The sequence below is a fragment of the Anabrus simplex genome, chromosome 1 (assembly GCF_040414725.1).
Source record: "Anabrus simplex isolate iqAnaSimp1 chromosome 1, ASM4041472v1, whole genome shotgun sequence".
In the NCBI taxonomy this organism is placed as follows: Eukaryota; Metazoa; Arthropoda; class Insecta; order Orthoptera; family Tettigoniidae; genus Anabrus; species Anabrus simplex.
In genome coordinates, this window is record NC_090265.1 from 699,766,690 (window position 1) to 699,794,086 (window position 27,397).

At 42.4% G+C, this 27,397-nt stretch overlaps 1 protein-coding gene across 1 annotated transcript in view; it reads left to right on the forward strand.

The window, feature by feature from the left end:
- The first annotated feature begins 22,380 nt into the window (after nt 1-22,380).
- Nucleotides 22,381-27,397, forward strand: part of LOC136872182 (glycerol-3-phosphate phosphatase) — a 76,689-nt gene continuing 71,672 nt past the window's right edge. The window contains exons 1-2 of the mRNA XM_067146021.2: nt 22,381-22,589; nt 22,884-23,044. Coding sequence (XP_067002122.2) covers nt 22,391-22,589; nt 22,884-23,044 — 360 coding nt within the window. The 5' untranslated portion in view covers nt 22,381-22,390. The remainder of the gene's footprint in view (nt 22,590-22,883; nt 23,045-27,397) is intronic.

Here is a 27,397-nt window from a genome sequence, read left to right on the forward strand (position 1 = left end):
CTTCACTCAATCTCAAAATAAAAAAAATAAATTCTTTGGATACAGTCTCTGCACTGTATGCAATGAATACAGCACGCACACACTCGTTGAGATAGATTAGAGCTTCTACGAAAATATATAGAGAAACAGTTTATGACAGTCCAAGTTCTGTTACGTCGTAATTTCTCAGAGGCAAGGTTATCACTGAGGCGCAATTTTAGACAGTTTTCTGAGGGTAATTGACATAGTCTTTGAATGAAACGAAGGTTGGCACAGTTTATGCTAGGAAATATTAACACCGTTTTCACGCGGAGTGATAGACACAGGCTTTGAGGGGGAAAAATGTAGGCACTGTTCTTTACAAAATAACATGACACTGTTCGTAACAGAATTGTTCAGTCGCTAGGGCACAATTTTACGAGATAGCTTAGCACGGTAGAGGAAACAACTACAGCACAGTTTCAAACGTACAGTCTCTTTAAATTCACAATCCACAAACGAAATACAATTGCACAGCTCTACAGACTGATAGGAACGAAAATAAGCTTTCGTTCACGCGCAAAGTCAAAGTCCACGGAGAAGGCTTTCAACACTAACACTTTCGAACCCATGTACTCATCCGGACAGAGTAACGAGCCGTATAGCGAGGCGACGATGTGCTTGCTCGCGCACACACACACACTGAGTGACACACGCACTCACCGCATACTGCACACTGCTTTACTCAAGGCTGGCGACTCCCTTTTATTGCCGAAAATCGGACGGCGTGGTTGCGCATGTGGGCATCTAGAAAAATTTATATCTCGGCCATCCTTCCGTCGATTTACATGAAATTTTGGCTAGCAGCATTTATTGTTCAGACCTACAAGGTGACGTTCTCGAAATTATGATATTACATTCCGTTCATGATGAAATGCCATAGAACAAGAGAGAACCTTCGGTGTGACGTCATTTGGCCTTGGCTGGCGTTCTGGAGCAGTGCTAGTATGCATGCTGTCTCCCACAATGCCTGCGCGCTCGGCGCTCGTTTTGAATGCATACAGTCGGGTGTTAGCGAGTTCCTCTCAAGAAATACATGAACGTGAATGCTCGCAGGGCATTCCCGTTTCAGTATGTAAAGCTTTTCACACTTTCTAGTGGATGGTTTCCTAGCATGATGTTCGCTGGTCGTCCCTCTCTGTTTATTGCCATCACTACTCTTTTGAGTTCACTTATCTTGAGATTGAACTCCTGGAACTGAACCTTCCATTCATTGAATTTTGACTGTACTTGTTCCTCAGTTTCTCCACAGATCATAACATCATCAGCAAAGGCCATTGCTTTTAGTTCACCAGACGTTTTCTTGATGTTCTTCTTTATGTCATCCATGAGGGTGATAAACAGTAATAGAGATAGTACACTGCCTTGCTGGATTCCACTTTCGGTCTTGAACCAGGATGAATGTCCGTTACCCAACCGTGCACAGCTGGTACAGTTCTCATACAGCATCTCAACTTCCTCACCAGTCCCTCTGGCACATTCCTTTTTCTCAGGCATTCCCATATCTTCTCTCTTGCAATGCTGTCATATGCCTTCTCAATGTCAAGGAAAACCATAAACAGATGTTTGCTTTTTTCCCAATATTTTTTCATTACCGTACGGACACTGAAAATTAGGCCTGTTGTGGACCTGTTAGGCCTGAAGCCATATTGTTACTCTTCAAACTGTGGCTCTAAGATGACTCGCAATCTACTCTCTAAGATTTTCTCAAGAATCTTAAGCCCATGATGTTCGCTGGTCGTTCCTCTATTTTTATTGCCATCGCTAATGTTTTGAGTTCACTTATCTTGAGTTTGAACTCCTGGAACTCCTGGTGATTATAAAGCATAAATGAGATACTTATAATTCTGTAAAAATGTCATTAAAATATCCTGGCAGCTTGTGTAATTAAATATGTGATTACCAGAGACAGGAATTGTATCTAATCATGCAGAGGAATCCCTGACGCAGGCTGGATGATGCCATGTAGGAACTCACTCTGAACTGTGAAACTGAACTTGTTGGACGTGTTCTTAAGATCGTCGCCAGAAAACATGGAGGTAACATTGAACATTTCTGAAGGCAGGAATAAAAACTTGAACTTAGTCCACAGGGATTTTCCCCTAAGGGAAATAATAATGATAAATTGTCACAGAGTAATAATTATAGCGATGTGAAGTGTCAAGCTACTTGATATTCAAGCAGTATTAAAATCGATAAATAATGAACTTGCGAGTCAAGCTAGAACTTGTAAGTCATATTCAAGATACAGATTGAACTGTTATATGAATGGACTCTTGAGAAGGAGTATTTTAATGTGTTTCTTTAAGTTGTATAATAATTGATTGCATGTTTTTATGCTCAGTGTATTTCGGACTATGTGGGACACGAGTTTATCAATTATGCCGTAAATCAGATTGTGTCGGAACAATGTACTTCAAGAGAACAACCATGGAGGAGAGCCCTGAGGATGGTCATATTTCCAACATGATAATGGAGTGAGCACCGCATCAATGGGCCGACCCCATGGCTGAAATAATGAATTGCTGAATCATGGTCCAGCGCAGGCAAGGATGAGTGCATCTGATTTTATTAAATCTCACATTAAATGCATGCCAAGCTACCTGAATAAATTTGTATATAGTAATTTCTTGCATTTAATATTAAAATTCGTTGATTTAATTATGTAGCAAGGGTCAGCTAGATTAGTATAGTTAGTTTGTGGTACTAATGCCTTGGGGGTGCTTATATTTGTGTATATAAATTTTGTGTGATAATGTTCAAATTGCATGGCAGAGCCAGGAATCGAACCCGGGCCTCCGGGGGTGGCAGCTAATCACACTAACTACTACTAACTGCCAATCAATGAATAAATTTATGGATTCATAACGTAATGCTTAGGCACGTAAAATCGGTATAAACTGTATACCTCAACAGTAGGGTAACTTTGTAGACCCTGTCCAGGCGGACATTCTGAGCCTTTCACCAGTCTAATGCGAGCGGCCGTCCACTGTGCTATTCATGAAAAACAAAACGGAGTCTATTAAGAATATTTTACTTGCATATGTCGACGTCGTTGTTATATGGAGGTATCTCCCCCTTATTTGGAATGGTGTCATTCAACGAAGGACGAAGATTATGAATTTTCAAGTGTCTTATCATCGTCGATGTATTTTTACTATCGTTTTTAAAATATTTTATCACATCGTGTGCATTTTACTCGTTTGTCTGGAAGCTCTTCACAGTAGTCCCAAGTCCATGACCTATTTCTACCGGCCATTGTCTGCTTTGTCTGAAGCAATAACAAATTCGTCTATTACTAATTATTAATTAGATTTTTCTACCGGCCTTGTCTGCTCTGTCTGAAGTAATAACAAATTCGTCTATAACTAATTATTAATGAGAAAATAATAACTCGTAGCTTACGAAAAACATGTTAACTATCGGTACTTGAAAGTAATGATTAACAACATTAAGCCTGAAAAATACGACAAAGTTATACAGAAACGCATTTCTGAAGAGCGGACAAAATGTAAAAGTACATATTAACGAAATAAATAGCTTCCCATTAAATTGCTTTTGCCTTTTTCGTACTGCCAGAAAAACTTAAACAAATGCTCTTTCCGTTCACTGAGAACATTGTGTTCACCACCCCACACACATAAATATACTGAGTGTATCTATCAGTAATCTAATACGACGAATGGTCCGTCCGCGCTCTGCTTAGTCGACGTGTAGTGTCGCCTGACAGTTCGAACAGGTTCGATACGGCATCGGGCCTACGTAGCGTATCGGGCCGACTCGAGCCTGCTCGAACTTCCGTATCATTTGCCCATTACTAGCTCTAGCAATACCATACAGTCTTAAGACAGTTTGGAGATGGGTAGAAATATGGCAAGAACGAGGTGAAGGATTGGCAGATCATAGGACACATAACAAGGCTCCTAGAACAACCACTCCGAAACAGGATGCTGGAATCGTTCAAACTATGGTCAATTCTCCGTTTGCAACTATCGATAATGCGCTTGCCGCATTGGAATTGCCAGTAAGCCGGACTACCGTGAGTCGCCGACTCTAAGCGGCAGGTATTTACAATCGCCGAGCTGCGAAAAAGGGGCGACTTCTTCCTATCCACAGGCTTTGCACTGCAAGAAAGTGTTACTCCACGACAGGAATGGGAAATTACAATTTGGTTGGATGAAAGGGTATTTTGCTCCGATCCAGGTAAACAGCTGAAGTGCTGGCGTCCAGTTGGAAAGCGTTATGAAGAGCCCTTTGTCCAGTAACTACTCAGTCGGGTCGCGTCACATGTGGCGTATTGGGCTGGATAAGTGGTACTGGTCTAGGAGAGTTGATAGAGGTCACTCCACATATGACTGCTTGTGAATATGTGGACATTTTAGAAGTGCTGTTCTTCCTAGTGTTCGAGCTATTTACCCCATAGAAGTTTGCGTTATCAGGTTTGTGCAAGATAACTCCTCAGTTCACACTGCACATGTAACCGAAGCTTTCTTCAAACAGCATTCTGACGTTCACGTGCTTGACTGGCCTTCCAAGTCGGCTGACTTAAATATAACAGAACATGTTTGGGCACGAATGGTAAGCATGTGGGTTCCAGGTCAGGAGAGGACAAGAGCGGCTCTGTTAATGCACTGCCATAGAGTTTGGGCGAATCTAAGGAATGAACCAGATTTTTTCCAACATCTAATAGATTCCATTCCCAAGCGGCAAGAGCAAGTGATAAACAGGAACGGGACATGGACTGATTATTAATTCTGGGAGGGAGGAGGAACCCGTCGCTTACACTTGTTGTAGTCAGTATTTGACACAACTCTTTAGTTATTTAATACCCATTTCACAATTAATTTCAAGTTAATTTCCATTTTTCTTTTCTTGAAATTATGTATCTATAGACAGTGCATTATGCTTATTATTTTACCGTACGTTCATTTTATTTATATATTTTCGAGGAAGATTCGATACGTTGATATTTTTGATAAGATAGTTCTGTAAAAATGTGTTCAATTTATAATAATTAGTTATGTCAAGATATTGCAATAATAGCATTTTTGTTGTATATTTTAGGACACGACTTTGTGTTATATGGAAACTGAATTTGAATGATATTACTTTTTTTTTTTTTTTTTGCTATTTGCTTTACGTCGCACCGACACAGATATGTCTTACGGCGACGATGGGATAGGAAAGGCCTAGGAAGTGGAAGGAAGCGACCGTGGCCTTATTTAAGGTACAGCCCCGGCATTTGCCAGGTGTGAAAATGGGAAACCACGGAAAACCATCTTCAGGACTGCCGACAGTGGGGCTCGAACCCACGATCTCCCGATTACTGGATACTGGCCGCAATTAAGCGACTGCAGCTATCGAGCTCGGTAATATTACATTATTTCCAGATGTATTTTCTTATTGCTCAAGAAGTAAAATGTATCTTCAGTTATTTTTAATAAAGAAATGCTTACACAGTTATACATCAATATCTTATTTTAGCATATTAATTTTCTGTTTATAGAATTTTTCGTAATTCTATATTCGAGGTGGTAAATTATTTTGATATAACTTCAGTGAAGTCTAGAACAAAGTTACGAACCAGTAAATGATATTTTCAAATTACGACCCGATATAACGCAGCTACAAAATATTCCTAACTAGTATAAAATACTTTTCGGTTAAAAATCTCCTTTACCTCTTGATACTGTAATTATCAGAGTAGGTTACCTAATGCTGTACTTCAATACATCCGCCACTGTGCCCATTTCAATCACAACAAAGTCTTGCAGCGGGCTGTCTGCATCAAAGAGGATTGGTCTGCATGCAGCAATGCGTTAAGCGAGAAGGTGGGTCGTTGTGCCTTCGGCACTACCCCTTCACACCCTTCCCTCTTGTTTTGTACTGGATTGGCCTTCAACACTACCCCTTCACTCTCTCCCCTCTTTTTCAGTACTGGAGTGGGGCAGTGTTGATTGTTTATGTCAGGACACCATTAAATGTGCACGTCTGTACTATACATTAGAAATTTCCCAAATTCGATAGGAAAATCATTGTCTTATATGTAAGGACAAGAACTTTTATTCGCATCAGACATTTGAACAAAAAGGCCAAGTTGGAAGCAATGAAGAAGAATGCAGTGTATCTCCTTAAACAGCCATGGATACATTTCCTGCCTTGACATCATAAATTAAGCTCTTAGCCGGTGACAATGTCGCTGACGGTTCTAGGACATTTCGTACCACGGACATTTCGTACCACCGGACATTTCGTACCACTTGACCGGATGATTACCTGCGAAGTGTCAGTTAATGACTTTAAAATATTTAGGAGAGGACATTCCGTACCACTTGAAACAGTGGGAAGTATTCCGAAGTAAAAACGATATCCCACTGCATGCATTCATTTGTATATCCTTTGTCCACTGCTGGCGCAGAAGTCTCCGCACGGTGTGACCATTATTGATGTTAACTTTCCGTCGGTCGCAACTGATCTGATTGGCAGTTAATAATTAACACGTGTGCTAAGAATTATTCTTATATCGTATTCGTCATTCGCAGGGACCTAGCTACTTCCACCTTTCAGTAGTTTCCTGTTTCCGCGTGACCTTCAAGCACATATCGGCCAGTTCATCAGAATCTTTTATTTTATTTACTTGATAATGAAATGATGCGGTAGTTTATAAATGTTCACAATAATAGTAATTTTATCCATCCTTGTGCTCGTCAGGCGCACATTGCGCCCGAACACGATATGTGTTTCTATTGTATTGTTTTGTTTCAGGATTTATACAAAAAAAACGACTTTCCTATGATAATAATTACGTAAATATAAGTGATAAGCATAGTTCAAAGGGCAATTAGTAAAATAATATATAGTAGAAGTTTTCTTCAACAAATGATGTAATTATTTTGTTTGTGATTTCTTAAGTGTGTCTGTCAGGCTCATAACGCCCGCTGGCGTGGAAATGAACTTCCAATTTGACATCAAGTGGTACGGATTGTCCTGGCGTAAACATTTGATCAACTGGAAAACCATTCGCAGATAGATAACGACCTAGGTGGTACGAAATGTCCTAAAATATCAAGTGGTACGGAAAGTCCGTGGTACGAAATGTCCGGACACCGTCGCTGACTTCACCTGCCAAGACATGATAGCCTCAAAGACTCAGATAGCCTGCAGATAGCGGAATGACAGCCTTGCGACATCCACATCTGTCTTGTTCGTCTTGTACGATGAAAAAAGGAAGACATACGAAAAAGATAATCATAGTAATAGGCTATAATTATTAATAATAAACATGTCTAATTAAGGCTTACGAGGCTGGCACAAATATTATGCACTATAATTTGCCCTACGATAAGTATTTTCTATTTTTCTCTTATTCGTTAAAAATATTCATGATTTAAAACTATGTTCCAAGTCACCAAAGAGAAAAACTTCCCAATCATCGTTTCTTTTACTCTGTCCAGCTGCCATAACCCAGTGGCCATATAGACCAGGGCCTCTCAGAGTGCATGCGCCGGTGCATGGTGCATAAGACGACTTCGCTAGGTTGGCCAGAGTGCACAACCTCCACTCCTCGAGTTTGAGCAATAGCGCTGTCTCTCTCTTTCCCTACGCCTGTCTCGTTCGCTCCTCCTGTTTCCCCCTTCCTCACTCGCTCTGCTGGGCCAACGCCGCCTGTAATCTAGGTGGCGTTGGCAGGTCTCGCCATCCAAGCCGAGTAGGACCGATGCACGGCGCACAGAACCTCTGCGCCTCGTTTTGCACGCGTGAGATTTTGGACGTTTTGGAGGCCTTGATATGGACTATAGCTCGTTGCTGTCATCGCAGGTCCAGTGAAAGAAACTCCTCACAGTATTCGCAGCCACAAAATTAGGCGGGTCAGAGAAATTACGCTGTTGCCAAGGTTATATAGCAACTGATGAACAAATGTCTAATTGAACACCAACCACCACAGAGACACGCAATAGTGATTACATCCCTCCACATACGGTTGGCGTCAGGAAAATCACAGTTCGCACCTACGAACCCACAGGTGTGGTCCCCTGTGGGTGGGGGCGGTAGAATAACACCCACGGTATCCCCTGCCTGTCGTAAGAGGCGACTAAAAGGGGCCTCAGGGGCTCTGAACTGTGAAGCGTGGGTTGGCGACCACGGGGCCCTCAGCTGAGTGTTGGCATTGCTTCCACTTACTTGTGCCAGGCTCCTCACTATCATCTATCCTATCCGACCTCTCTTGGTCAACTCTTGTTCTCTTCCGACTCCGACGCTATTAGGTTTGCGAGGGCTAGGGAGTCTTTCATTTTCACGCCCTTCGTGGCCCTTGTCTTTCTTTGACCGATATTTTCATTTTTCGAAGTGTCGGATCCCTTCCATTTTTTCTCTCTGATTAGTGTTATATAGAGGATGGTTGCCCAGTTGTACTTCCTCTTAAAACAATAATCACCACCACCACCACAGTTGTGGTAAATAGGAAGAAGAATGATTCGCTCTTATGCACATTATTATTATTATTATTATTATTATTATTATTATTATTATTATTATTATTATTATTATTGTTATTATTATTATTATTACGGAGTTATCAGTGGAAGGCAGAGGTGAAAGAAGGTGCGGGCTGGAATGGGTCTAACTACAAGTCCGAAAAGTAATTAAAATTTCAATAAAGGTTATATTTTCAAAACAGCCAAACTTTACAGATTGATATAGACTTGAACATACAACAAATAACAACAAGTTAAATCAGGTACAAGACCAAGAAAACCAATATTTAGAGACAACTTAATGATCTGGGCTTCAAGCCCCACCGTTTACAACTCTGAGCTCTCAGCTCACAATCACAAAATAGCAAAGGGCAGAAAACCCTTAATTACATGGAGCATTAGCTCCCAGCAATCAAAATGTCACACCTTCCCGAGGCACCTTTCAAAATACCAAAAAGAGCTGACCCGCTCTCGATCTTTCAAGCCTATTTAAGAGGCCATAAACTGACTTTGCACTAACTGCCCTCAAGGCACACTTATAATGGCACAGGGGTACCTCGTACCCAATCTACTGGGCCTTCTCAGGAAGGAAAACAAAACGGGTTAAATAAATGGCCCAAAATACAAATTTGAATGGAGGCGAGGACTTGCACTCCTACCCAGTTTGTTAAAACCTATGTGGCGCTAAGCCGATAATACAGGGGCTAATCCCAATCTATGGAGGTGACTAGTCTGCAAAATAAATTTAACACTTTAAGAAGGAAGAGAAAAACGGTTACGAAAACGTACTCACCTCAAATTCCAAAAATGAAGGGAAGCTCGAGAGGGTAAAGCACTCTCTATCCCCGAATTAAAGTTCAAGAAAAATGAAGATTACAAGGAAAAGGGTTTACAAGTTTTATAGTTTACATATTAAAGGTTTCGAGCCTTCCCCTGGAGTTAAACTGCTGAGCTAGCGAGAAATAAAAATGTTAAAGGGCCATTACCTTGTTGAAGAGCTACTGCTTGAAGAAAGAGGCGCTTCCCGCCCCCTGCTACATATTCACACACTGAGTTAGATGTTATACGAGTGGCCCGGAGACAAGAAAATCAGCAGTTTTATACCCTCGTGGAAAATTCGAGACCTTTCAGGAATGAGTAGACACACCCATTCAATTTTTATTGGTTGACTAAGAGTTACACATGGAAATTCGAAGAAGAAAGCTATGATTGGAGGAAAATTAATTACAGAAATTACTGATTGGCTAAATTCAAAACAGGCGGAAAGAAAACTTAATATTGCCAACCCACAAAAGACAGAACAAAATTTAGTAAAGACAAAACTTATGAATACAACATTTCTCCAAGAAGGTTCATTCCTTTACACCAGAGTGTGTTATCATAGTTTTTGGTAGAGACATCTGTTAGAGAATGTCCACACTTCTTGATCAATGAAAAACAAAAGTAAATCAAAAACACACAGTGACATCTTCTGATAACCAGTAGAGTTAGTTCAGTTGTTAAAGTTCAGAGCTTCTCCTGTAGAGGAGTTTCAATAGGCGCGAGATTTGAACTTGCGTCGTACAGGTGTACCGTCCGGTACAGACCTCACCCCCCCCCCCCCAAAAGTCCTTCCAACGGGTAACAGAGAAGAATGTTGAAAGAGAAAAAAAATTATTTTCCAAAACAAAAGTCTAAGTTTGTTGCTGATTAGCTGAAGAAGAATTTAGAAGAAAAACTACAATTTTTCAGAAGTCGGAGGTTTCTTAATTGTTTGATATAGATGGGTGGGACTAGTTTAAGTCCAGCTTTAGAGTTTCTTTGTTGTAGTATAATTGCTAAACTAAAAACATTAATTCATGGTGGTAATATACACTGACTGACAGTGACAATGCAACACCAAGGAGGAGTGGTTTGAAAGGGATGAAAGTTGGGGAAAAAACAGAGACGGCACGGATGAATAATTGATGTTTATTTCAAACCGATATGCAGGTTACACAATGCGCACGGCATCGACTCAGTAGGATGTAGGACCACCGCGAGCGGCGATGCACGCAGAAACACGTCGAGGTACAGAGTCAATAAGAGTGCGGATGGTGTCCTGAGGGATGGTTCTCCATTCTCTGTCAACCATTTGCCACAGCTGGTCATCCGTACGAGTCTGGGGCAGAGTTTGCAAACGGCGTCCAATGAGATCCCACACGTGTTCGATTGGTGAGAGATCCGGAGAGTACGCTGGCCACGGAAGCATCTGTACACCTCGTAGAGCCTGTTGGGAGATGCGAGCAGTGTGTGGGCGGGCATTATCCTGCTGAAACAGAGCATTGGGCAGCCCCTGAAGGTACGGGAGAGCCACCGGCCGCAGCACATGCTGCACGTAGCGGTGGGCATTTAACGTGCCTTGAATACGCACTAGAGGTGACGTGGAATCATACGCAATAGCGCCCCAAACCATGATGCCGCGTTGTCTAGCGGTAGGGCGCTCCACAGTTACTGCCGGATTTGACCTTTCTCCACGCCGACGCCACACTCGTCTGCGGTGACTATCACTGACAGAACAGAAGCGTGGCTCATCGGAGAACACGTCGTTCCGCCATTCCCTCATCCAAGTCGCTCTAGCTCGGCACCATGCCAGGCGTGCACGTCTATGCTGTGGAGTCAATGGTAGTCTTCTGAGCGGTCGCCGGGAGTGCAGGCCTCCTTCAACCAATCGACGGGAAATTGTTCTGGTCGATATTGGAACAGCCAGGGTGTCTTGCACATGCTGAAGAATGACGGTTGACGTGGCGTGCGGGGCTACCGCCTCTTGGCGGCGGATGCGCCGATCCTCGCGTACTGACGTCACTCGGGCTGCGCCTGGACCCCTCGCACGTGCCACATGTCCCTGCGCCAACCATCTTCGCCACAGGCGCTGCACCATGGACACATCCCTATGGGTATCGGCTGCGATTTGACGAAGCGACCAACCTACCCTTCTCAGCCCGATCACCATACCCCTCGTAAAGTCGTCTGTCTGCTGGAAATGCCTCTGTTGACGGCGGCCTGGCATTCTTAGCTATACACGTGTCCTGTGGCACACGACAACACGTTCTACAATGACTGTCGGCTGAGAAATCACGGTACGAAGTGGGCCATTCGCCAACGCCGTGTCCCATTTATCGTCCGCTACGTGCGCAGCACAGCGGCGCATTTCACATCATGAGCATACCTCAGTGACGTCAGTCTACCCTGCAATTGGCATAAAGTTCTGACCACTCCTTCTTGGTGTTGCATTTGCTCTGTCAGTCAGTGTATTTCTAAGTCCACCAAAGGTTGATTTGAAGCAAAAATGTATTAATGCAGATATAGAGTGTCCATGTAACTGTTGAAGTACATTAGCTGCCGATTAATTTTGACGGCAAGAGCTGCCGCCGCTGCCTGTATCCAGAGGAGGCCACTCGGACCCCTCAAGTACCCTGAGATACCGCTCTCCCGCACTATGAGAGGGGTAGTCGTGCTGCACGTCGCAGATGTGAAGTTTGTTTACAGTCCTCGAGTAGCTTGTGGGTGGTGCGCCGCACATCAGTCATGGCCGGAAGGAGGGCTCCGGCTCGCCGTACACTGGTTGACCTCACTGGAGTGGAGTGGGCCCGTACCCCACCTCAGTGGTGGCACGGCGCCGCACGGCTGCGGGGGCACTGAAACAGTAAGATCTCGGAGGCAGAATTGGTGTTGGACATTAATGTTTTAGGGTACTGTCTTTGTGGTGAAGCGGAGGGGCCAGCGGCGTGGAAACTTTATTTTATTTTGCCACTGGTATGGTTTAGCAGGAGACGGGAGCGTGGTAATGGCCGTATTGACAGGACAGCAGAGTAACTACAAGGAAGGTTGTACAAGGTGAATGAAACCCAACAAAAAATATAACCTTTGGTGTTCTTACAAGATGTTAAAGATCCAATGAGCAAGTAATTTACACAGGTTTCACCTGAGACTGGAGAACCCTAAAGATTCTCTCGGTGGCTACATTGCTCACTAACAATGTCACCGGCGTTAAAAAATCCAAGACGTTGCACGGCCCATGAAATCTGGGGGCAAGGTTGCTCGCGGGAACAAAGTTTTTGACCATAACTTGGTCTCCTTCCTTTAAATTTTGGGCCTCCGTCCACGATCATATCTTTCCCTAACCTTTTCATGAGAAATTTTAAGGTTGGCCTTAGCCTTCTTGCCCCAGGGGCTCTGAACTTTGGAGCGTGGGTTGGCGACCACGGGGCCCTCAGCTGAGTCCTGGCATTGTTTCCACTTACTGGTGCCAGGCTCCTCACTTTCATCTATCCTATCCGACCTCCCTTGGTCAACTCTTGTTCTTTTCCGACCCCGACGCTATTAGGTTTGCGAGGGCTAGGGAGTCTTTCATTTTCACGCCCTTCGTGGCCCTTGTCTCTCTTTGACCGATATCTTCATTTTTCGAAGTGTCGGATCCCTTCTATTTCTCCCTCTGATTAGTGTTATATAGAGGATGGTTGCCTAGTTGTACTTCCTCTTAAAACAATAATCACCACCACCACCACCACCTTAGCCTTCTTCCAAAGATCTCTAATATTATCTGGATTTATTGTCTCAGGTAGAATATCACTAAGAGACCAGAGGTTAGAGAGCGGCGTGTTGGGAACAAACTTAAACATCAAAGAAGCTGGAGTAAACTTATGGGATTCATTAACCGCCGAATTCAAAGCGAAAGCTAACCAATGCAGGGACGTGTCCCACCTAGAATGATCATCATGATGATAGGCAATAAGAGCCGACCTCAGATTACGATTGACCCTTTCAGCTAGAGATGGTTGAGGATAGTAAGCAGAAGTAGTCACGTGGGAGATGGACAGATCAAAACAGAATTTACGGAAGAGATTGGAGGTGAAAGCTTTAGCATTATCAGAAACAATATATTGACACGGACCAAAAGAAGCGAAGATGGAATTTAAACAAGAAATGGTGGACTGAGTGGTAGCCAGCTTAGTCGGAAATAACCATGAGAATCTAGTGAAGCCATCTACACACACAAGGATGAACTTGTTGGCATTCCCCTTTGACTGGGGGAAGGGTCCTACGTAGTCGATGTAAAGACGTTCCATGGGGCGCGACGCTTGGTGAGAAGACAATAGGCCTAGCTTAGTGGACATGGTGGGTTTACTAAGCCAACAAGATTTACAAGCTTTTACTAATTCACGAATTTCGCCGTCCATACCTTTCCAAATGAACATTTCTCTGATCTTTTCTCGAGTTAAAGATGCCTAAATGCCCCCCTTATGGGGTCTCATGATAGTACTTGAAGATCATGGGCACGAGAACAGCTGGAAACACAACTTTCATCTTCTTATCATGCCCCGACGGGCAACATAAAACACCATTCCTCAATACATAAGGGACGACATGTTCCCCAGAAGAAAGGGTTTCCATAATAGGAGCCAGCACTGGATCTTCACGTTGATATTTTTCAATATCCCTAAATAACATGGGAGCATCCGTTAGAATGGCATTTACACCAGGCGATATGGACTCGGGAAGTGAAGAACTGTCTTCCTGTTCAGAAGTCTCTACATCATTAGAAAACATGCGGCTAAGTCCGTCTGCCACAACATTTTCAGTACCTCTAATATGCCTAACGTCAAACTGGAAGGCAGAAATTCTGATGGCCCAGCGGGCTATACGACCCGTACGACGCGGTCTAGCTAAGACCCAGCTTAAGTCTTGGTTATCTGTCTCCAAGTCGAATTTGACATGTTCCAGATAGAGGCGGAACTTTTCTAGTGAAAATAATACTGCCAAACCTTCGAGCTCATAGATGGAATATTTGGATTCTTGGGCCGATAATGTCCTAGAGGCATAGGCGATGGGTCGCCTCCCGAGTTCAGTCTCTTGAAGAAGGACTGCGGCTACCGCCGACGACGACGCTTCGGTCTGGACGATGAATTTCTTCGAGAAATCCGGCATAGCAAGAACAGGGGCATTAGAAAGAGCTAATTTCTGGTCTTCAAAAGCGGCTTGTTGAGAAGGCCCCCAATCAAATTTGACACCTTTCCTACGAAGTAAGTTCAAGGGTGCCGCTCTATGAGCGAAGTTAGGAATAAATTTCCTGAAGAAATTCACCATACCAATGAATCTGGCAATTCCTTTGATGTCCTTAGGAGGTTGGAAATCACGGATGGCCTGTGTTCTAGAATGATCTACAGCGACACCATCGGGCGACACAATGTGCCCTAGAAATGACATGGAAGGTTTAGCGAAAGCAACTTTAGACAGCTTAACTGTTAACCCTACCTTACGAAGGCGATTAAGGACCTCTTTCAGATGATGAAGGTGTTCTTCAAAGGTCTCAGGAAAGACGACGACATCATCAAGATGATGGTATAGATACTCAAATTTGATGTCGGAGAAGACCCAGTCTCGTAAGCACGGCTGCTCCCGTGGGGAGCCAGAAAGGCACGCGATTGTATTCATACAAGTTCCAATCAGTGGCAAACGCTGTAAGATGTTTAGATTCCTCAGCCAGAGGTATTTGGTTACAAGCCTGATTGAGGTCTAAGATGGTAAAGAATTTAGCCTTTCGAAACCATGAAAAATAAGAGTGAAGGTCGGGAAGGGGCACAGATTGTAACACCACCTTCCGATTGAGAGCCCTGTAATCAATCACAGGCCTGGAGCCACCTTGGGGTTTCGGGACTAGAAAAATAGGCGAAGAATACGCCAACTTAGAGGGTCGAATAATACCATCCTTCAACATCTGACCTATGATCTCTTTCAGAGCCTTCATTTTAGGTGGAGATAGCCTATAAGGTGGAAAGCGGACAGGAATCGAATCCGTAACCTCGATCTTGTATTCGATAAGGTCAGTAACACCAAGAGTATCAGAGAAAACATCTGGAAACGACTGACACAACTTGCGAATACTATCAGCCTGCTCCTCAGGTAGATGTCTAAGGTCTAACAACATCTCATCCTGGATAGGCGAAACAGATGAACATGATACAGAACTACATTTAAGGGGATTTTGAAATTACTAGCAAATTTGAAAGAGCACGACTTGCTCTGAAGGTCGAGCACTAGACCGGTGTACGACATGAAGTCCGCTCCCAAAATAATGGGGCAAGACAAGTGCTTAGCCACCAACAGTTTAATTTTCCAAGTAAATTTAGCAAGTCTAATTTTGGCATATAGAAAACCTAAAATTTCTAATGGAGATGAGTTAGCCGAAACACATTGAACCGAAGTCGAACAAAAATCAGGAAATTTACAGACAGATTTTAATTTAGAGTACCACTCGGCCGAAATAATGGAATACACACTGCCAGAATATAATAGAGCTGTTACAGGTTCATTATTCAATTCAATTTTGAGAAATGGAACAGGTGCGGGGGTATCCGCCGCAATCCTAAGACATTCTTTGGGACATTCAAATGTTAATGTAGAACAATTCTGACTTTTCCCTGAATTTTCGTCGGGTTTAACCGGGGCTGAGCCTTGAAAAGATGAATCTGCCGACTCAGCCGAAGCCACTAGTCACTTTTGATTCTTGGTGGGAGTTGCACCAGAAGTTGAGCCGGAGGGGGTGCTGTTAGCATTAGGGCAGTTCTTGGCAATATGGGAGAAAGCGCCGCATTTAAAACAGCCTTGGGATGACCCTGCTCCATTCTTTGTCCCGTTAGATTTAACTAAGGGGCACTTGTTCTGAAGATGGTCAGGTGACCCACAAGCATAACATTTGCGGGGTGTTACGGTTCGGCGAGGTGGAGTTCGAAAGTTACTAGCGAACGGAGGGGGCTCCTTAGCGACCCGTAATGTGTAAGCGTATCGAACTCCCTCGGCTGAGACAGCCATAGCCTCTAATTCGGCAAAAGTTTGAGGACGCGACGCAAAGCATAAATGTGACCTGTACGATGGGGAAATGCCTTCCACAATGGCCTGTACAATCTGATCTTCAGGGAAGTGAAGAGCAAACACCCTAGTATAGAATTTAATATCTTGGATGTAGTCGGCAAGGTTTTCATCCAGACGCTGTACACGGTAATAGTACTTCTGAATTAGTGATGACCTGGCTCGAGCCGGAATAAAATTAGCTAACAGATGGGCGTGGAAGTCTTCTATGGATGATTGTTCAGCAATTGCCTTAACTATCTTGTCTGAGAGGACACCAATGGAATAAGGGTAAATAATTTGAAGGATTTGGCACGGAGAAAGAGAAAAAACAAGAACATGATCCTGAAACTCAACGAAAAATCTTAGAAAGGCAATGACATCACTGGTGGAATTGACGGAGAACTTAGAAGTACCTCTGAGCAACATTGCTAAAGGATGGGGCAAACTGCTGAAGCCAGGTGACATAGTAGGTAGAGGCCTAAGGTGCGGAGAAGCGGATTCAGAATGTGCATTTTTCAACGAGGTACGACGTTCAGATTCGTTGTCTAATGGGGCAGGGGTTTGTTGAGCTCCTACAGATTTCCTATTTTCTTCTCCTTTAGAAGACTCTTCCTCGCTAACTACGTTTACCGTAGCGGGTTGGTCGGTTTTGGGAGGGACTGCCCCAGTTAACAATAGGCTAACCTTACTGGACAATTTGGAAAGGTTTTCGAGAAGAGCACTAGCCTCCTTCCCTTGAATGTCATTCAACTTTAGAGACAATAGATCGTTAACTCTATTGGAAAAATGGTACATTCTAGCTTGTACACGTTTGAGTTGATTAGGTGATGGATCCCCTCCTTCAAAAAAAAACTAACTACGGAAGCTAGCTCAGTAGTATTGTCAGTGATCGTGGAGAGAGAGTCGTCAATCTCTTTCTCTCCCAAAGTTGGGGTGGTAATCGGCAAATCAAGGGAATCTTTAAGCTTAGAGGAATCGTCCGCAACCGTGCCACCAGATTGCCTGCGACAGTGAGCAAAGAAATTCTCCGAAGGAACTTGGAAGTCGTGCCCATACTATCCACGGCCTACCCCACTAACTGGACTCAAAGTTCGTGGCGCTGTGCTATGGAGGTCGGGAGGGAAGTTACTGATTCACCGCCCTCTGTCAACAGTTTGAGTTGGTATTGTTAATTCATAGATCTTTTCCTCCTTGCGCAAATAGCCGGGATGGAGGACATCGCGAGGGCCGGACGTGATGACAGACAGATGAACTGGATTAAGGCCACTATATATATATAATTATATTTAATAATAAAGCCAAGCTTTCTGCCAAATTGCATTGGCCTTCATCAGGGCATGTGAAGTTTTTGCCTGCGACAGTGAGCAAAGAAATTCTCCGAAGGAACGTGGAAGTCGTGCCCATACTATCCACTGCCTACCCCACTAACTGGACTCGAGGTTCGTGGCGCTGTGCTATGGAGGTCGGGAGGGAAGTTACTGATTCACCGCCCTCTGTCGACAGTTTGAGTGCGTCCCGCTGTGCCATAGTGGTGTTGTGCATGTATTTCTGCAGTACAGGTCTCCATGTATTTGATAACTTGAAGCCGTCTTCCCTGGTGATGTTATTTGGGCGCAGCTCTATCTCTATGGCTTCCCTTACAAGACGAGCGTAGAAGTCTTTTACAGGCGCGATGACCTTCGCCTGGTCAAAGAGGATGTCATGGTCTGTACTGTAGAAATGTTCTGCTATGGCAGACTGGTTTATAGCGTTCTCCGTGGAATATGAAAGAGCGACATTCTTAACCGACCTGATGTGCTCTTTCACCCTGGTGCTAACAAGCCTTTTTATCATGCCAACATATGAACAACCACAACCACATGGAATTTCACATACGCCCGGTGTTTCAAGATGTGGTTTTCCTTTGACTGGTCGAAACAGGGATTTGAGCTTACGGTCTGCGGTGAAAACTGGAATTATATTGTACTTCTTAAGAATGCGCCCTATTCTGCCAGTTATACCTGCCACGTAAAGAAGGAATACTTTTTTCTTTTTGCTGTAGTCCTGGTTGGTATTATCCCTGTTAGGCTCCTTGATTTTCACAGCTCGTGCTATGTCTCCTGACGTATAGCCGTTTTTCTTCATGGATGTTGTGAGTTCTCTTAATGCACTTGAGCGGTTATCAGCGTCTGCAACGTTATTCACCCTAGTAAATAAAGTTCGAAGGAGAGCTGCTTTTTGGCACGGGTGGTGATGTGAAGACTTATGAAGGTATCTTTCGGAATGTGTAGGTTTCTTGTACATTGCATGACCTAATGCACCAGCGTTCTTCTTGTATGCTAACACGCCAAGAAAAGGTAATTTACCTTCATTTTCTACTTCCATTGTAAACTTGATCTTACTGTTAATGGAATTTAGGTGCTCCAAAAATTCATTTAATGTTTCCCTTCCATGTGGCCAGACCGAAAATGTGTCATCCACGTAACGATAGAAGCACTTAGGTTTCAATGGCGCTGTTGTTAATGCAGTAGACTCAAAGTGTTCCATAAAAGTATTAGCAGCCACTGGTGACAAAGGTGAACCCATTGCTGCTCCTTCTGTCTGTTCGTAATAATCCCCTTTGTAGTAGAAGTAAGTAGATTTTAAACAAACTGCTGCCAGATTGGTCAAGTCCTCAGACAGGTATTCTCCGATGTAAGCAAGTGTTTCTTCTACAGGTATATTAATGAAAAGTGACGCAACATCGGAGCTTACCAGGATGTCACCTTCGTCCACCCGTAGTTCACTTAACTTCTGCAAGAAATGTTTCGAATCTTTAATGTGATGTTCTGTCTTCCCTGTTTCTGGCTGTAGCAGTGATGAAATATAGCGGGCTAACTCATGGGTCCCAGAACCAATGGCACTCACGATTGGTCTTAGTGCGACCCAGGCAAAAACTTCACATGCCCTGATGAAGGCCAATGCAATTTGGCAGAAAGCTTGGCTTTATTATAATATATATATACAGTGGCTTTAATCAAGTTCATTTGTTTCTTTATATTAATACTATGAGCCACGAAAACCTACGTTCATTAATGATGACAGACACTTTACAAATTTAGAAAAATCGAAAAATTCCAGCGACTGAGAAAATTGTTAGAGTTCGAAACAAAGCAAGGTTTAGCCGTCAAAAAGGGGCTAATTTGAGACCCATTCAACCACGCTCTGCTACCACTTGTTACGGAGTTATCCGTGGAAGGCAGAGGTGAAAGAAGGTGCGGGCTGGAATGGGTCTAACTACAAGTCCGAAAAGCGAATTAAAATTTCAATAAAGGTTATATTTTCAAAACAGCCAAACTTTACAGATTGATATAGACTTTGAACATACAACAAATAACAACAAGTTAAATCAGGTACAAGACCAAGAAAACCAATATTTAGAGATAACTTAATGATCTGGGCTTCAAGCCCCACCGTTTACAACTCTGAGCTCTCAGCTCACAATCACAAAATAGCAAAGGGCAGAAAACCCTTAATTACATGGAGCATTAGCTCCCAGCAATCAAAATGTCACACCTCCCCGAGGCACCTTTCAAAATACCAAAATGAGCTGACCCGCTCTCGATCTTTCAAGCCTATTTAAGAGGCCATAAACTGACTTTGCACTAACTGCCCTCAAGGCACACTTATAATGGCACAGGGGTACCTCGTACCCAATCTACTGGGCCTTCTCAGGAAGGAAAACAAAACGGGTTAAATAAATGGCCCAAAATACAAATTTGAATGGAGGCGAGGACTTGCACTCCTACCCAGTTTGTTAAAACCTATGTGGCGCTAAGCCGATAATACAGGGGCTAATCCCAATCTATGGAGGTGACTAGTCTGCAAAATAAATTTAACACTTTAAGAAGGAAGAGAAAAACGGTTACGAAAACGTAGTCACCTCAAATTCCAAAAATGAAGGGGAGCTCGAGAGGGTAAAGCACTCTCTATCCCCGAATTAAAGTTCAAGAAAAATGAAGTTTACCAGGAAAAGGGTTTACATGTTTAATAGTTTACATATTAAAGGTTTCGAACCTTCCCCGGGAGTTAAACTGCTGAGCTAGCGAGAAATAAAGATGTTGAAGGGCCATTACCTTGTTGAAGAGCTGTTGCTTGAAGAAAGGGGCGCTTCCCGCCCCCTGCTACATATTCACACACTGAGTTAGATGTTATACGAGTGGCCCGGAGACAAGAAAATCAGCAGTTTTTATACCTTCGTGGAAAATTCGAGACCTTTCAGGAATGAGTAGACACACCCACTCATTTTTTATTGGTTGACTAGGAGTTACACATGGAAATTCGAAGAAGAAAGCTATGATTGGAGGAAAATTAATTACAGAAATTACTGATTGGCTAAATTCAAAACAGGCGGAAAGAAAACTTAATATTGCTAACCCACAAAAGACAGAACAAAATTTAGTAAAGACAAAACTTATGAATACAACATTTCTCCAAAAAGGTTCATTCCTTTACACCAGAGTGCGTTATCGTAGTTTTTGGTAGAGACATCTGTTAGAGAATGTCCACACTTCTTGATCAATGAAAAACAAAAGTAAATCAAAAACACACAGTGACATCTTCTGATAACCAATAGAGTTAGTTCGGTTGTTAAAGTTCAGAGCTTCTCCTGTAGAGCAGTTTCAATAGGCGCGAGATTTGAACTTGCGTCGTAGAGGTGTACCGCCCGGTACAATTATTATTATTATTATTATTATTATTATTATTATTATTATTATTATTATTATTATTATTATTATTATTATTATTATTATCATTATTATTATTATTATTATTATTAGTAGTAGTAGTAGTAGTAGTAGTAGTAGTAGTAGTAGTAGTAGTAGTAGTAGTAATCTATTAAATTAATAGGCTATACACAATGATGCAAAACATTTTATTATACGGGATACACTTCTAACACTACGCCATTTCGCCATACTAATATTCCGGTAAAGTTTGCGAATTTACCCAGTATATTCTTCAATAATAAGGTTGAAACAACGTAATCCTCTACACACAATGCTATTATTGCCATGTGAGAACAGTGAGAGCCGGCCACACGGTGTAGGGGTAACGTGCCTGCCTCTTACTCGGAGGCCCGGGTTCGATTCCCGGTCAGTCCAGAGAGTTTTACCTGGATCTGAGGGCTAGTCGTACTTCCTCTTAAAACAAAAATCACCACCACCAATCATCTGAGGGCTGGTTCGAGGTCCACTCAGCCTACGTGCTTGCAATTGATGGGCTATCTGACGATGATATGGCGGCTCCGATCTAGAAAGCCAAGAATAACGGCCGAGAAGAATCGTCGTACCGACCACACGACACCTCACAATCTGCAGGCCTTGGGGCTGAACAGCGGTCGCTTGCGCTGTTTCACCATGGGGTCCCCCTGTGGGTGGGGGCGGTAGAATAACACCCACGGTATCCCCTGCCTGTCGTAAGAGGCGACTAAAAGGGGCCTCAGGGGCTCTGAACTTTGGAGCGTGGGTTGGCGACCACGGGGCCCTCAGCTGAGTCCTGGCATTGCTTCCACTTACTGGTGCCAGGCTCCTCACTTTCATCTATCCTATCCGACCACCCTTGGTCAACTTTTGTTCTTTTCCGACCCCGACGCTATTAGGTTTGCGAGGGCTAGGGAGTCTTTCATTTTCACGCCCTTCGTGGCCCTTGTCTTACTTTGGCCGATATGTTCATTTTTCGAAGTGTCTGATCCCTTCCATTTTTCCCTCTGATTAGTGTTATATAGAGGATGGTTGCCCAGTTGTACTTCCTCTTAAAACAATAATCACCACCACCACCACCTTTCACCATGGGGTTTGCGGAAGGGTGGAGGGAGGGGGACCGTGAGAAGCACACATTCCCTGATCCCTGTTATATATTGTAGTTGCAGTTGGTCTTGACCTGATCTGATCTTGTGGAAGAAATCGATCTGCACAGTAGTATCGAGAACGAGTTGGAATCGGTCTTGAGAAATCCGTCGTCGATTGAAGTAAAACGATTAGAATCGACTTTTCGAGAATGATAATTGAATGTCTGGATTTTCAGCTGTGAAAAATCTTATCTACAGGTCTTCGAATAATTTTCGAAAACTTATTTTAAAGTATTTTAGTAATTTCTCCACTCTGAATTCTTTGAAAGAAATGTCTGCGGTGAATATGTCAACTTTAACCCGGGAAGATATTAAAGCATTCCTTAATTCTTTTGATACTGTTCTGACCGACTGTGATGGTAATAATTAAACTACACTTTCAGTGAGAACTATTAATTGTTTATGCTAGTCTGGTATTCCATATATTTTTAGTGTTATTAACTGTATAAGCGTGTGATGTAGGTAATAAGTGTGCTGTACTTGTCATGTGTTTTGTAACTTGCCATAACCTTGAAGATACCTCCTCATGTAACACTGCATATTACTTCTGGCTGAGAAAGTGATTTGCAGTACAAGCTATAAATTTACACTTATAAAATTAATATACCGCTGATGGATTAGATTTATCGTTATTTGCATGTATTTCTTTGCAGGTGTTACTTGGCTAGATGATAGACCATTAAAAGGTGCTTCAGCTACATTACAGCAACTGCGTGATTTAGGCAAGAAAGTTTTCTATGTTACCAATAACAGCACTAAAACTAGAGATGAATTTGTTACCAAATGTTCGAATCTGGGCTTCAAAGCTTCAGCTGTAAGTCATAGTTAATGTTTTCTAATTGTTTATCTTTTTGAATTTTTTAAAGACATATGTTGAGCAAGTGAGATAAATAATTTATGCTTGTTGTTTGAAGGGGCCCAGACACATAGTTATTCGGCATTGTACACAGATTGTTAGACTATGGAAAATGACATCTAGACAATTACAGTAGGTATATATTGGTTTACCATATGACTACCATGGAAAAGGGCATTACTATTAATTTCTTGAAGAATGATGTTTTATTTTGACAGAATAATATTTTATTTAGGCCCACTATCCAAAATAAAACAAAATCATGTCTATATCAACATTATGCTTTTTGAAAGAAAAAAAAAAAAGTTGGCCTACTGGAAAAGACCAAGTACCTGTAAGGGTAAATTTCACTATCAGTCTCCCCTCCCCTCAGTACACCTCATCACCATCATATTCAATCTTCTTACTGAGCCACAAATATCTTCCAGAGGAAGCATTTTTTTTTTTTTTTCATAATTTTTTATTTTGCTGTTCTTTAACAGATGCTTATGAAAATTAACACAGGTGGTGCATTAAAATATTATATTGCACACATGCTAGTCCTTTCACAGGACTTCCCTTCGGGCTTCGCGGAGGGAAGCTGTGGTATTATGTCGTTTTCGGATCAGCCACGATATCCTGACTCACTCGCATCTTTTGAAAGGAGAACCCCCTCCGGTGTGTACCTGCGGCGATCATCTTACCGTGGTACACATCCTTACGGAGTGTATGGACCTGGTCGGTCTTCGCCGTAGTCTTAACCTCTCGAGTCTTGCGAGATGACGAGCAGTCAGTAGACCTCGTCATCCACTTTATGAGGGATAGTGGTCTGTTTTATCATGTATAATTATGTCCTTTGTCCGTATTTGTGTCAATTGCACTTTATCCCATTAACTTCATTTTAGTTTGTGTTGCATATTTTAACGTCAACGTAAATTATGTATATATATCTGTAATACCAGGCAATGCCTTATTCCCTTTTTGCCTAATTTTATTTTTTTTAATTAGAAAATAGGGCATTGCAAATTAGATCCATTGACTGTTTTAATCTCGTACTCAGTTTTTCATCACTTCTTTTAACTCAAGTCAGTGAATACATTTTAAATTTTACCTATCATATATCATGTCGTCCATCTCGTCTCATTAGGGGCCGATGACCTGCGATGTTAGGCCCCTTAAAACAGCAAGCATCATTATCATCAGTCCTTTCACATTTTCAGTAGTGACGTTTTTCCTGGTGTTAGTCTACTGCAAATTTTTCAAAGAAAACATTTTCAGCATTTCCATTGTGACAGGGAATGGAGAAAATGAATTGAAAAATTCTATGCAATTCTCAGTGGCATGAAGCACTTTGCAAATCACTAGAATATTTACACCATACCTGATCAGCTGATTCATCTTGCTTTCTGTCATTTTCAAAAATTGTATTAGATTACAAAACTTATCAAAAGGGAGTACGGTAAGTACTGAGCGAGTTGGCTTTGCTGTTGGGCCACATAGCTGTGAGCTGTCATTCAGGAGAAACCCTCAAGATGGTTTTCTGTGGTTTCCTATTTTCTCACCAAGCAAATGCTGGTGTTCTATCTCAGTTAAGGTCATGGATGATTCCTTCCCAATCCCAGTCCTTTCCTATCCCATCGTCGTTATAAGCTCTATCTTGAGGTGGTGCAACATAAAACCAATTGCAAAAAGAAACACAGTACCAGTAAGTCATCAGATTATTTATTTTCCTCTTCTACTATGAAGGCATGTGATGGTTTCTTCTGCATCCATCCCCCTAGTAATATAAGTTAATCACTTACATCAGTTCAAATGTAAACAATCATCCTATTCAGTACATCTATAGGGATGGTATACAGCCTGTACATTATTCAGACATGTTTTGACCCGTTTTAGAGTCATCTTCAGTGGGAAATAAGTCGAAAACGTAAGTTACAATAAAACACTATTTCTTTGTGGCTTATTAAAATCTTGTAGTGGTGTCCTGGTAACATATTATGGGCACCTAATTAAAACCACTGTTCTTGAGATGTAGGTAATCTCTTGTCTTTTATATATGTAAAAACTTGATATGTAGATTAAAGTTATTCCATTTGTGAGTTGACTTCCATCATAAACTTGACGTTATTGTTATCTATATCTGTGTGCTGTTGATAACAGCTGCAGTGCCATCAAACGGCTATTTTATGTTACGGTATCTGCAATGGAAAACATATATACGTATTGTGATGAAACCTATGTGAGTGAAAATGAATAACAAACTTACACGTTCCACCTATCTGTCTGTAACTTGCTTGTTGGAAAATCTTTTCACCATTAGTCGTGTTCTGACGGGTGATCTAATGTTACTAGTAGTAGCAGGGAGTGATGTCATGAGGAGAGACGCACTAAACATGTACAAATTTTTAGTAACGCAGGGAAGGGAAGGGAAGGGAAGGGAAAGGAAGAGGCCATAGGTTTAATTAAGGTACAGCTTGGTCTGATGATAGGAAACTACAGGAGGACATCTGCAGTACTGCTGACATTGTGGTTCAAATTCAGCATCTCCCAAATGGAAGCTCACAACTTCACAATGCTACCAAGTAAACAACTCGCTCATTCCTCAAGTCACAGCCTGAGTAAGTTTCATCCCTGTAAAATATTGAAAATGGTCACTCAGCTGACACCAAACTACAAGACTAAAATGTTTCCAAATTTGTACTTTTTCATCATCTCTAAAAAAGAGGGCAGTTTCTAATTCTAATTTTAATAATAAACCACCTGTACACTTCTTATGATGTTAAAAAGAAGACTTATCTAGGACAACAGTGATGTATTGTAACCATCAAATATTTAGATATAATTCCAGCAGTCATTGTCAGTAAGATACAGCACATACCTCTTGTCCTTGGAACAGTTAGGAACTGTAACTTTCTGTGTGTTGCTAATGAAATCTTTCCTGCCTACAATTTATCTTGTCCTAATATTGACGAATCATCATCAACGTCCTCCTTTACCCTTCTCTTGCTCCTGCCAGGTCAGGGCATTTATGCCACTTCTCCACCCTCCTCTCTCCTTCCACCATTCCGCATCCATCATTTTGTCCCAGCTCAGGTTTCCTTTTCTTGCATTCCTCTTTATTGAATCGATCCACCTTGTTCTAGGTCTCCCTCTTGCTCTCTTTCCCTCAAACTTCATCTGTTTTGATACTCGTTCCTCCTCCATCCTCCTTCAACATTCTTCTGTAACACCACATTTCCAAAGCTTCTATTCTCTTTCTTTCTGAGCTAGTTATCATCCATGTTTCACTTCCATACAATGCCACGCTCCTGTTGAAAGTCTTCAAAAACTTCTTTCTAATTCCTATATCAGTATTCCAGGTGAACAAATTTCTTTTCTTAAGAAAGGCCTTCCTTGCTTGTGCTAGTCTGCATTTGATGTCCTCCTTACTTCTGCCATCATTACGTATTTTGCTACCCGAGTATCAATAGTCATCTACTTCCTTTAAGACTTACTGGGCGAGTTGGCCGTGCGCGTAGAGGCGCGCGGCTGTGAGTTTGCATCTGGAAGATAGTAGGTTCGAATCCCACTATCGGCAGCCCTGAAGATGGTTTTCCGTGGTTTCCCATTTTCACACCAGGCAAATGCTGGGGCTGTACCTCAATTAAGGCCACGGTCGCTTCCTTCCAACTCCTAGGCCTTTCCTATCCCATCGTCGCCATAAGACCTATCTGTGTCGGTGCGACGTAAAGCCCCTGGCAAAAAAGACATTTAAGACTTCATTTCCTAATCTAATATTTCCTGCATCACCTGACTTTGTTTGACTGCACTCCATTACTTTTGTTTTGTATGTATGTTGGGTATTCGGCCCGAAGGCTGGTTTGATCCTCCACAGTTCCGCCAACAGCTGCCATAGATAGCCTAGGTGTCATTGAAGAGGCATACTAGGGAAATGAGTGAGGTAGTTTCCCGTTGCTTTCCTCACTGAGCCAGAAGTTGCTATTACATATCAGTCTGCCAAGCCCACTGAAATGCATGCACCAACCGACCCTATGAGTGACATTTTCACACCATACATAACAGGGACTGGCTGCATAAGGAATGGTATTACTAGCATCACACATACCTCGGTCTCTTTCATATTGTCAAAGCCAAGGATGAGACTGAGACAGGTCAGTGAAAGTAACAAATTTGTTCTAGCCCATACCAGAAGACATAGTGCAGTGTAAACACTACATCTTGCCAGCAAACGCATACTTTTGTTTTGGACTTATTTTCATCTTGTATCCCTTCCCCTAGACTCTGTCCATACCATTTAGCAATTTCTCCAGATCTTTTGCAGAGTCAGATAAA